The following is a 12,971-nucleotide window of genomic DNA, read 5'->3' as shown; positions in this document are numbered from 1 at the left end:
CCACCATACCTTAGATTTTAATATCAAGGACATGCATAACTGTCTATGCAGGGCTGGGGCCTAAGTATCCCTTCAAAGTGCTTTTGAACTATTTTTTCATGTTATTTAATTAAATCAATTGTTTCATAATTATTATCTAAAGTCCTGAAAATATTACTAAGACAGACAAAAAAGGATATTGTATTGAAGTACAAAGTCAAAAAGGAATGAAGTGACAGGGCCAAAATACACCAGGTACTTTGGAGTTGTGGAGAATTATAGAAGTGAAAAATAATAGTGAAGAATTTTGAGTTCTGGATGAACCAGAAAATAATGGATACCATCCATTAACACACCATTTTGTACACCTAATTTGTTCACTTAGGGTCAAATCTTCTCCATTTATTTGAACAGGAGTAGGATAGAGCCCTTAAACACAATGTGTATAGTGCCAAAATTGTTAGTTGACAGAAAACAGTATGTATTGCATGAAAGTTTCACATCTGTGGGGTTTGTTTCAACAACTGCTAATGCTGGCAAGCCACTCTGAAATGTAAAACCACTTGCCTACTAGATATCAATGCTCCAGAATATCACAGTATTCTGCAAACAGCGTGTGACGGGTTCAGTCACAGAGACCTTCTTGGGATGGTCACCTAATGTGCTGGAATTACCTCTGAGCCTGTTTTCCCGGCCAGCATGGGACTCCAGAACCCTGCCTTATTGAGCCAGACATGCTAGCCTGCTGCAACACAGACCCAGGTCTTGTCCATGCCCCCAAAGCTGCAGACTTTAATCAAAAACTGCTTAGCAGGTCACCTATCTCCAACACACCAGATACCCAGTTCCCAATGGGATCCAAACCCCAAATAAATCTGTTTTACTCTGTATAAAGCTTGTACAGGGTAAACTCATAAATTGTCCACGCTCTATAACACTGACAGAGAGATATGCACAGCTGTTTGCTCCCCCAGATATTAATCACTTACTCTGGGTTAATTAATAAACAAAAGTGATTTTATTAAGTGTAAAAAGTAGGATTCAAGTGGTTTCAAGTAATGACAGACAGAACAACATAAGTCACCAAGCAAAATAAAGCAAAAACACGCAAGTCTAAGCTGAATACATTAAGAAACTGATTACAAATAATATTTCACCCTCAGAGATATGCCAATAAGCTTCTTTCACAGACTAGACTCCTTCTTAGTATGGGCCCAATCCTTTCCCTGGTATAGTCCTTGTTAGTTCCAGCAGACATCTTAGGTGTTAACTAGCAGTTTTCACATAACTGGAAGCCCCCTTTGTTCTGTTCCACCCCCTTTTATAGCTTTGGCACAAGGCGGCAATTACTGATGAGGAGATGGACATGCTGGACCTAGCCTATGGACTGACAGAAACATCACGTTTGGGCTGCCAGATCTGCTTGAAGAAATTTATGAACAGTATGACTGTTCGAGTACCTGAAGCTGTTGCTGACGCTAGACAATCCATAGATATGAGCAAGAATTCCTAAAATAAAACTTATTCGGAGCTTCTCATGAAATTTTTAACTATTTTTATAACTTATTTCTAAATGTTTAAATGTGAACTCACATAATCATGGGAGTTATTTTTTGACTATCAATGTTAATTCTGTTCTAATTTTCTTTATGAAACCACTTATTTTGATTCTTAAAAAGAGGTAATACTTTTTAACAAGTTAAAGATGAACTGTAAAATGTTGGCCAAATTATACTCGGAGAAGTCATTAATGGATTTATTTGTGTAAAGAAGTCTTTTCTTTTTCAGCTGTATTTGAAAACCAGACTTTTTCACTAAAATAGTATGGGTTTTGTTTTTTTTCATATAGATTCAAAACAATTTGTTTTTTAGGGTTTCAGGCCTAGAAACATTAGGGTGCTGGACAGATGACAAATGTAGCACAGACTGTGTTTCTGTTTAATTCCTTGTGTACTTCATGTGGTGGAGTAGAAACAAGTGTATCCAAAGAGAGCTAATGTGCTGGTTGATGGTATGGTGCCTTCACAACAACTGGAAGTTTTATTCTGATTTATTTTATTTATTATTATTTATTTATAATTTATTATTTAGTCTGAGTCCCCACCCCTCCTTCTAAAAGGAAAAGCACCAGGTTTAAGGTGGATTCCAGTATCAGGTGACATGGTCACATGTCCTGTGAGACCCCAGCCTCCTTTCTTCCAGGGCTGGCCTGCATGCACCCAAGAAGGTTTGCAAGTAAACAGACCATTTACAACCAATTGTCCAAGTCAATGGGAGCCATCAAGCTTCCGAACCACCATTAATGGCCCAGACTTTGAATAATTACTATAGGACCTCAGGGTTATACTTCATATTCCTAGTTTAAGATACAAGAATGATACATGCATACAAATTGGATGAACACACTCAGTAGATTAAAAGCTTTGTAATGATACCTTACAAGAGACCTTTTGCCTAAAGCATATTTCAGTTCCATCATATTCACCCTTATATGCATATTTCCATAAAACATTATGGAGTACAACATCACACAGAGAAACTGCTTTTCAAATGCAGAGTTTTCAGATTAACTGAAAATAACATGTCCTCCATATTAAGGAAATCTTGATTGTTAACTATATGAAGTCACCTAAACAATAAAGTTCCACACCAATATCTACAAGATGGATAATTTCAATTTCTACCAGTTTTTTTAATTTGATTAATTATTTATATTCCAAAGGAAGTCTATAAAGAAACTGCAAATATTAAAGTAGAATCAATGATTTATGGCAAGGGGAAATATAAATAAGCTATCACAAAAGTTTCTCCATAAAATAGATTCTAGTCTAGTTTATAATTTTAAAATGTAAAGTTTAACTGAGAGAAAAGAGAAAACTATTTTGTGTCTACTATAATTATTCATAAATATAGTTTTACCAATAAAGCATGCTGGTATAGAGGTGACCATTGGTTGAGTGAAACTGCACCTGCGTATCTAATGGCTGGATTTGTCCCACTGTTATCCTTATAATATGACACCAAAGATTTATGAAAAACATATGAAAAAAATATTTAGACCCATCACTATGGAGGGTTTTCCAGTGAAGGTACCTGTAAATTATGCTCCCAAGAGTGGGTATAAACACAGCAACATCATTTGTATTGACTTTGTGGAAACATATTTTCCTGTTCATTCTCTTCCATCCACAAAACACAGAAGGCTAAGCAGAAAGAGGAATAATAGCCCATGTAGCTATCTTTTCTTTACTCACCAACCCTTACCCATGTGCATTATCCCCACCCCCACGGAGCACAGAGGAGGGAAGCATATTTGTCAGTGTGATTTTTTTTTTAGCTCTATTGTCCATTTTAGCCCACTCTGGTATAACAATTAAACCTGGCTGTTCTCTTCAAGTTCTCTCCCTCCTTCCACCCCTCAACTTTGCAATGAAAGAAAACAAAATTGTAAGGCTAAAAATATCACAATCTTGTGTAAATATACTGCTGCATTTGCCATGCTGTAGGCAAAGGTCACGGACTATAGAACACCACAAATATTTTCCCCAGTTCCAAACATTGTTTCAATGACATGTAGTGTAGAACATTAAATATTGCCAGCATTTTGCCCTCAGTGTAGTGTCTGCTGCTGTAGAAGTAAACATTGTGAACAGCAAAGTTTAAAAACACTATTTACTGATTTTAAAATATTACAATTCAACTATAAGAATAAAAACAATACATAGGGCCAGCTTACATTGATACATTGATTCAGCTCCCAGTGAAGTCAAAGTAACAAATGCGTGCATTTAAAGGACAGAATTTGGCCCATAATATTGAAAAATAACTGGCCATGAATAATAACTATGTTTCATAAATGTTTGAAATGTCAGCAACAGGTTCAATGCTCTCAAGACATTACAACTGAATCAATGTTACATCAACAGATGTGTCTCATGCATAGCCAGAGCAATTCAAATGCCATGCTTCCGTTGAAATACTAACATTTCCACAGGAGCCCTTACAAAGTCCACTGCAGTGTCTTATACCCTACTAGAGTCTCCTACAGAGCCGTTACAATGTCAAGTTATACTCTAATATTCCTGGCAATGTCATTACCATGTCATTGCAGGGCCTTGTGTACACTCTTTGGAGCTGTATCAATTGTAGATAAAGTATGCAATATAAGTTGTACTATTGTTAAAAACAAAATGATGCAAATGTAAAAAAAATAAATAAATCCAAAAAGCAATCCAACAGCAACTGAAAATCCATTTATATAAACAACATTAATGGCCTCATGTTCCAAATTATCTAAGGCAGTGGTTCTCAAAGCCAGTCCATCACTTGTTCAGGGAAAGCCCCTGGTGGGCTGAACCAGTTTGTTTACCCGCTGCGTCCGCAGGTTCGGCCGATCACGGCTCCAGGCCAATGGGGGCTGCGGGAAGTGGCGCGGGCCAAGGGATGTGCTGGCCGCCCTTCCTGCAGCCCCCATTGGCCTAGAGCTGCGAACCGCGGCCAGTGGGAGCTGCGATCGGCCGAACCTGTGGACGCAGCAGGTAAACAAACCGGTCCCGCCCACTGGGGATTTCCCTGAACAAGCGGCAGACCGGCTTTAAGAACCACTGATCTAAGGGAAGATCAGGTTTTAAGGGCCTAGATAAACTCCACAACATTCAGGAGATTCAGCCATAAGGCTTTGCAGACTATGCACAACTCAAGTGGTTTGACTATCTCTTATGAGTATCTGGAGTTCGTGTCTGATAGTGCACATCCATGATTTTATATACAATCTATGCTACAATATCATGACACAACAATGCAGATTAGAAATGGACAGAGTAACATTAAATTTTAAATTACCTGGATGGTGTGGGATTAAGTTGGATCTTTACCCCTTACATTGTCAAGGCAGTTTGCTGAGATTTAGCTGCATTATTCGACCTGAAAATTGGTGGGCCAAGTTCTTATCTCAGTTGGACTAGTGAAATCCAGAGGAATAACACTGAAGTTAAGGGGCTGACCCAGTGTTTAATTTGTAATGAAAGAGGTGCTTGGGCTCAAGCAGTTTTTTTAACTTTCAAAACTGACACAGCAAGTCCAGAGATGCCAGGGACATGAACGGCCAAGTCTAGGTGCCAGGATTCAGCCCTGACATAAATTAAGCACTGGCTGACTCCATATTTAGCAACAGGAAGTTTAAACAAAAATCTTGCCTAATGATTCATATGGATAAACTGTTCAGGAAATGTACTGTTATTATGATGTAGTTGTTGGTAATCATTTCCTGTGCGAAGATGGGGTATTTGAACACAGGGGAGAATGGAGAGATGAGTCTGATGATTTTGTTTGTTTCCAAAAGAACAGTAAATAATATCAGAATTAATTCCAATACTCTCATCATCTTGCATTAAAATGTGAAACTTTCTACTTCTTCCTGAGAGTGGTATTCTAATCTTACTAAATTCAAAGTAAATCTACTGACACCCAGAGTAAATGAAATTGGAAACTGACTGCTGCTGCACTTTTCAACAGTAGATCTTAAAGTGCTTTATAAATTAGATGAACATCATTATCCCTATTTTACAGATGGGCATATCAAGCAGGCCAGTGGCTGAGCAGGAAATAGAACCCAGGTCCCTCGAGACCCAGTCCAGTGCTCTATGCACTAGGTCACTGCTCCCATTTAAATGTATTAAATGAATAAATTTATATAGATTATAAAATTATTAATTCAACATTTTTTCACACAATTAAACCCAAATTTTATCTGTAACCTAAATACAGTAAGGCTTTATAGTAGGGAGACAATAGTGTTTAGGTTACAACACTGAAAGCAAATTCTGATCTCACCTAAAGTGGTGTACATAACATCCATAACATAATGGAGTTATGTCTGATTTACACTGGTGCATGTTAAATCAGATTGATAGAGCAGGGGTAGGAGATGGAGACCCTAATATTGCCACAGATTCAGTGTGTGACCTTGTACAAATCACTTATCCTATCTGTGCTTCATTTACCCCATGTGTCAAAGTAGGATAATAATGCTTTGCTAGGTATTGTTAATATTATTAAAACACTTATGACCGCACATTGTGCCTGATCCTAAGCCCATTAAAGTGAAAGGCTGTGTTTCCATTTTCTTCAGTGGGTTTTTTGTTTGTTCTGTTTTTTGTTGGTGTTTTCAGGTAAAGATAATTATGTTATGAAAGAAATCCACTAACCAAATCTCAAGAGCTCTAAGTCAGAAATAGCAATGCAAAACGAAGACCAGATCCTGTACTTCCTTGGATGAGTACAGCAATTGAAAAATCAAGTACACAACAGATGTATATACATTTTAACAGCATTCTCAATAGCAAAAACAAACATTATTATCACTCTCTGACTATGAGATATTGTAATTTTGTTACAAACATACAGGTACATAGGATTTTTTTTTACATAAATTACTAAGAATAGTATGCTGATAGATTTAACTATTGAAGCCAATTAAAATTATATTATGATACGATGTAATAGAAAATATGATTTTAATGGGTTGAGGGTAATTGCTGACCTTTTCAATGCAATAAAATTTACTCTATTTTTATAAATACAGTTAAGGATGTCATTGTGTAACTTTTCTGCTGCAGGTCTACTGTCACACATTATACAGTAAGAGTGTACATGTTATAACAGGCTATTTATAGCATTGCTGAGTTAAGCAACAATTCCCAAGAAATTGGTCATTCATTACTAATAGTTAATATATATTTTGCTTAGCCTCAGGCACAGCTGAAGGCAGTTTGTGCACTAACAGGCTATTATTAATTGTCATTAACACTAAGAACAACTAATTTAAATCAGAATATTTGTTCTCAAACAATTTGTTCAATGCTTCCTAAACAAGAGTGTGTTTAACTAATTATTATGACAGAGTTGGGGTGTCTGATAGGAAAATAAGTTATCTAGTAAACTATCAAATGGAATTACTCAGTACATAATAAAGAATGATGATTAGGTTCATAAAGAAATTCAAGAGAAAGCATACATCTTCCACCAGCTACTTTGAGTAAGAAATTAGTAACTATAAATAGTACAAACCAGGGATATTAAAATTGTTACATTCAAGACTTAATATTCCCTAAAGATGTTAAATATGGATCTAGTATTCTTAAAGTATCCAATTAAATGTGCAGGCTATGTTGTTCAGTTGGATTTAAGTACACCATGTAAACATAGTAAGCATTTTTATATAACCAGATATCTTAACTCTTTCCCCATATTAGATTATTTTCAGAATAGAAAGCAACAGATGCGGTGTTAACTCAGAATCATGTCACCCAGGTAGCCAAGTTAAATATTGTCTGTCAAAATACTGTAATCTAGAGACAAAAAAATTAAGACTCTCTTGTGATCATATCTTTGCCCAGCTATGCTTGAAGAAGGACCGGAGAAACTGGATGTGATTTGATTAGCCCCCAGCTTTATTCTTGTTTGGGAGCACCCGGCAGACAAAAGTGAAGAGTGCAAGTAATTCCATGATCATTTTCATATTTATCCAGAGGCTTTCATCAGCTCTCCCCCTTACCCATCCTGGATTCCAGCTAACCCGCTGATGAGACCTGACTCCCCACTGAAATGAAGGGAGGGGGAAGGCTATAAAGGGAGGGGTCCCCTTGCGCCAGTCAAAGCAGTTTCGAACTCCCCATGTTTCCGCTCCTTTAACAAATGCCTCCTTTGAATCTTTCACCAATCCATTTTATCTGCTCACTGTATCCCATCCCTACAGAGTACCTACACTGGACTCTAACTCCCGTTCCATGTTTGCTCCAATTACGCACCCCCTAAATCTGCCTGGGGAAGGCAACCCCCCCCCCATTTTGCCTTGGCCAATCTGGTGGTGAAGGAGAAATTCCATCCCAGCCCCCAAAGAAAGGAGCAAGTAGCGCAACTCCCACAGAGGATCCTGACAACCTGGTATTTCACCACTTCTATGGGTGGGAGTCGCTCCACCTGTCCCAGGTAAAAGATGGCTTTTCCTTCCCAGCAGGGACCTATATAGTGCCCCCTCTCTTCCGGTCAGCTGAAAGAAGGGGACGGATGGGTCAACATCCACATGCTAGCCTGCTTTGCACTGCCATATAAGTCACCCCATGTCTCTCTAACCCCTTAAAGAGGTACACACCTTCCTCTCACAATCTTAAAAGTGGCCCCCTGCACCTCACTCAATGTGCAGTGTGATCATTATTTTTACATATGTAGGGCCAATTTTACTCTCAGTTACACCCAGAAGTCTCCAGGGTAACTCATCTGATGCAGTGAGCTGTAGCTCACGAAAGCTTATGCTCAAATAAATTTGTTAGTCTCTAAGGTGCCACAAGTACTCCTTTTCTTTTTTCAGGTGTAACTAGGATCATTTTGACCCATATTCTTCATGTGGTTGGATGACTTCTTGTACAGAATGAAAGGTATTTATCCACTAGAACAAATTAACTATAAAATACTCGTATGTGAGCGTGGGATAAGAAAAAATGTATTTAACCATCCCAAATAGATAAGAACTGTCCAAGCTGTTTAGATCACTTTTTTACTATACACATATAATTTAATATATGGTCTTCTGAAGTCCTTATTCTTAATTTATTCAGCCCTCAGCCAGGGAAAAACTCACACTGGCATTAATGAGAGTTTTGCTTGAATGAAAACTGAGAAAGCACTTCAAGATCTGGCCCACTGAAAATACCATTCAGTAGTGTGTAGCATGCAAGAGTGGATTTGCTTGAGATCAACGTAAAAGAAGCATTCTACCACAGTCCACATCTTTGGATCCTTCTAATGCTGCCATTTAAATGTGGTTATCTATCTGTTGTTACGATACTACACTTTTGGAGACTAAAGGAAAGGAAAATGAGACTTTTTCATACTACAAGTAATGAATATAAGTTTTAAGAAACTAAATTATGGAACTAATAGAAAAGCCATTTTCCCTTAATTTTATTCTAGTTGCAAGAAGCCATTTTCATAGACCATTTGGACAAACCCTCTGAACCCAGGATTTCTGTAGGTCTCTTCTTCTCCAGGTCTCACTTTACAGGTCAGGTAAGACGGGCTTTGGGGAAGAAGAAACAATATTTCACAACATAATTTTCCCCCTTTCAACCTAATAATGCAGTCACCCAGTTTCATACCACAAACGTTCACTGAGGTGGCCTACTAAGAAATTTGCTGATGGTGAAGAAATCTATTTTCACAGTAATTGAGAAAATACTGGTCTCTGTGCACATCACATGACATTCAAGGATAAACTTTGCACATCTGGTTCATGAAGAGAGTCCTAAGTGTAAAGGGCTGGGCAATTCACTTAGGTTCGTTCTTTATTACTACAGTTATTTAAGACTTGAAAAGAACAGTGTTCAGAGAGTGCTTTTTTTTTTTACACTGTATGCAAGTCAACCTAGCACAGTACATAGTGCACACGCACATGCACATCTCTTGCTTCAAGTCCTCTGACCATGAATTTATTTATAAACTTAACCTGTGAATGAAAACTATTAACTCACCAGTAGTGGCCTAAATCCCTGTAGTCTCAGAGTTTATCCATATGCTTTTTACAAACCTATAAGTATTGCTGTGTCCCATCCATAAGCGGAGAAGTACAATGAAGCCCATGATATCAACCCCAACCCTGTCGATTCCCCAGAGTGAGAACTGGGAGTTCAGACAGATAATGCCTCTTACCAGTATTCTTAGTTCCAGTGCCCTTCCCAACAGCAGTGCAACACCTCAATTTTCCCTCAACCTCCTATTCCCAATCAGAGGAGAGGATTTGGGACCCATGGCTGAGAATGTAACCTAAAACAAGCACCTTGATTAAAAAGTAGTGACAAAAGATTTATGGAGGACTAGGAGTTATGGGCTTAATGCAGCAATCACTGAGTGAAATGCTATGGCCTGGACTATGCAGGAGGTAAGACTAAATATTCCTAATAGCCTCTTCTAGCTTTAAAAATCTATGAATCTACAAAAAGTTACTCCATCCTCAAAACCCTATAACTAGGCCTCCTTCCCCCAATATCATGCAGTCCCTGACTCTTTCAATGCATAGGGAGTAAAGTAATACCAGCGTCCCCCTCCATCCACAACTACCCAATCTGCTGTCGGAGGAAATTTGTTACTGACCCCAAATATGACATTTAGTGTAACACTATGACCAGCTGACTATCACAACGACCCAGCCATAAAAAAGTGTTGCAAGCAAAATTTGACATCTTTGCCAAACAGCCAACCACATCTCAAGGTGTCAACTCCAAAAACCTTAAAATAGTGGGCTGGAAAGATCCACTTATCTCCATAATACAAGTAAGTGTGCTCCCTTTGCAATCAGCATTCCCTTTAAACATTCCACTACTGAGCAGGCAGACAATCCCTGGGCAGGCCATATTCAAGCCTGCTAATCCTTATTTAAGAACCAGAATGCCTAAAAAGTATTGTGAGTGGAAGGAAGGAGGTCCATATCCAACAGGCAGAATTCAGGTGACAGATGAAAGAAGGCAACACTTGCTCTCCATACAAGTAAGTGGCAGCACTCACATGACTTAGATGCTAGCAAAATAACAAAGAACATTGGCACAGAAGACTTAATCCTCAGATGGATAAAGCACATGAGGGAAGTCATGCTCCTGTAACTTTGAAGATATATGGGACATTTTCACTGGTGTACAAGGGGAATTGTATAACGATCACCCACAGGACTAATTATAATTACACTATCAACTTTACATATGATCTGAACTCGAGTACCATCAAAACATATACTACATCTACAAAATCGACATTAATCACAGGACCACTGTATCTCTACTAAAACAGCACTACTCTGAATACTACAATGGTATCAGTTATTTTCATTGCCCCCTTCTGATATTTTCCTAGCCAGTAAAATAGGTGTGTGGGTGTATCTCTTTAATATGAATTCGTTCACAATTTCTATACTGTAGCATACATGTATAAATACAAAACTAGAACATGGGATAGGCCTACTCATACTTAGTGGAAATATGTGATAATATTTATTTACCTATTTTCTGAAATACTCAGTGGGGAAATTATTAGAAAGTATTTCTATTTGTTGCTTGCTACAATGAGGTGAATAATGCTTTGATTTTCTTACTAACTTTTTTTAAAAAATTCTACCTTCTGGGAACATTCAAATACTACATAAGCATAAAGCCTGGAAGAGAACACAAACTTTTTCAACAATAGTGATAAAGCCTTACATACCACAAGGATCACAGACACGAGTGATGAAAGAGACCTATCCAATCCTTTTGGCAGAAAAAGCAGGGCTGTGCCCACAGTATGTTTTTTTAGCATTTTGCCCAGTATGACAGGAGTCTGAAGTAAAGGGTTTATCCCACCTCCACAGGAGATTATTGTACAGTGTACAAAAAAGAGTCTGATCTTGAAAACACTTAATATTGGGCATAGCACTTTTAACTGAGGTTAGTACCATTGGAGTCAACTGGAACTAGTCAGTCTGAAGTACTATGACCAGAAGCCAGTGTTTGCAGAATGAGCTCCTACTTGAAGTACATCCACTACAACTGCATTTACAGGATTAAGGGCCTGATCCAAAGACCACTAAAGTTAATGTCAATGGGTTTCAGATCAGTCCCTATGTTCCTAATCTATGCAAAGGGGAAGCTAACATTGCTTCCACTGTTAAAAGGAAATATACAAATTAACCCAAAACATCTTCTCACTTTCATATTTTCAGTATATACTATGAACATAACATAAACATAATTTAAGCCTTTTGATTTGTCTATAGAATGAGTATCTATAGAAAGAGAAGAAAAATAAACAAGAAAAGAAAAGATTCAAATAAGTCGCTCTTTATATTTTAGTATACTATACGATTGCTTTATTACCATTCTCTCCATCAGACTTCCTTTCATGGTCAGTGTCAGTGAGTGACAAAGGTGAGTTTGCCCGGCTTGACAAACAGGAACTGTGTTCTGATTTCATCCCCGTCATCCACATCCTCAGAGTATGATCTGGTGAAGCACCACCTTCAGTCTCAGTATCCACATCTGAACCCATCTCCAATGGGTAACCACGTTGAGATACACCATGCAAGTCCGTCTGGTAGCCAGAGCACACGATGTGTGGATTTTCACAGAATTCCATCTCTGAAACAAACAAATGTTCAGAGAAAAATTTTGAGATTAGAAGCAATATTCTCTTTAACATACTCCATTTTGGGAAATCTATTTTAGCATTATAAATACAACAGATACAGAAAAGTCTTTTGATTCAATGACTCTGGGCTCGATCTTGCCTTTTGAGGTTCCTTAATGTAATGAATTTTTTAAATGTATGCTGTAAATTGTGTATTAATGTATTTTAATTTTATTCCTTCTATTCTGGTAGGAATGTATATTATTAAAGTATCAACACACACAAATTTAAGAATTAGTAAAATTTTGTAGCATTAGTTTACCACAGAGCTGAATGAACACCAAATAATGTATGCAACTGACAATGTCAAGCCAATATACTGATTTCACCAACATGATTTTTTCCCCCTAAATTTTTCTAAAATTAATTCAGTCCCACAAAATAGAATCCTACTCAATATCTTTTGTCATGGAAAATGTTTGGTGAATTCAGTGTCCGTAAAAGATGAGGAATTCACAAAACTTTGTTTGAAATTCTCTGGTAAATCCACAGGAGACAAAGAATGTTTACTTACCAGTTACTACGGTTCTTTGGGCGTACCGTCCCTGCATATTCACACTTACAGAATGTGGTTCTCCAGTGCCACTGAACTTCAGAAACTTTCTAGAAAACCACTGACTGTTAGGACAGCACAAGTGCCTCTTTATGGGACTGAATAATCAGAGCCACAATTTTAATGGGCTGTACAATCCTCAACCATTTCAGTCACTCCACACACAGCATAGCTGTATAACAGTAGAACTTTGGAGAAGAGTGGAAGGTGGGCAGGACTGAATATGCAGAGG

The 12,971-nt window shown here is 37.8% G+C and overlaps 1 protein-coding gene across 1 annotated transcript in view; it reads right to left on the bottom strand.

The window, feature by feature from the left end:
- The window catches only part of TENM1 (teneurin transmembrane protein 1), a 388,806-nt gene that overhangs the window by 313,212 nt on the left and 62,623 nt on the right, over nt 1–12,971 (bottom strand). The window contains exon 3 of the mRNA XM_077825959.1: nt 11,877–12,137. Within this exon, the coding sequence (XP_077682085.1) occupies nt 11,877–12,137 (261 nt within the window). The remainder of the gene's footprint in view (nt 1–11,876; nt 12,138–12,971) is intronic.

This window comes from Eretmochelys imbricata, chromosome 9 (genome assembly GCF_965152235.1).
Source record: "Eretmochelys imbricata isolate rEreImb1 chromosome 9, rEreImb1.hap1, whole genome shotgun sequence".
NCBI classification, from domain to species: Eukaryota; Metazoa; Chordata; order Testudines; family Cheloniidae; genus Eretmochelys; species Eretmochelys imbricata.
This window is presented reverse-complemented; position numbering and strand designations above follow the sequence as displayed.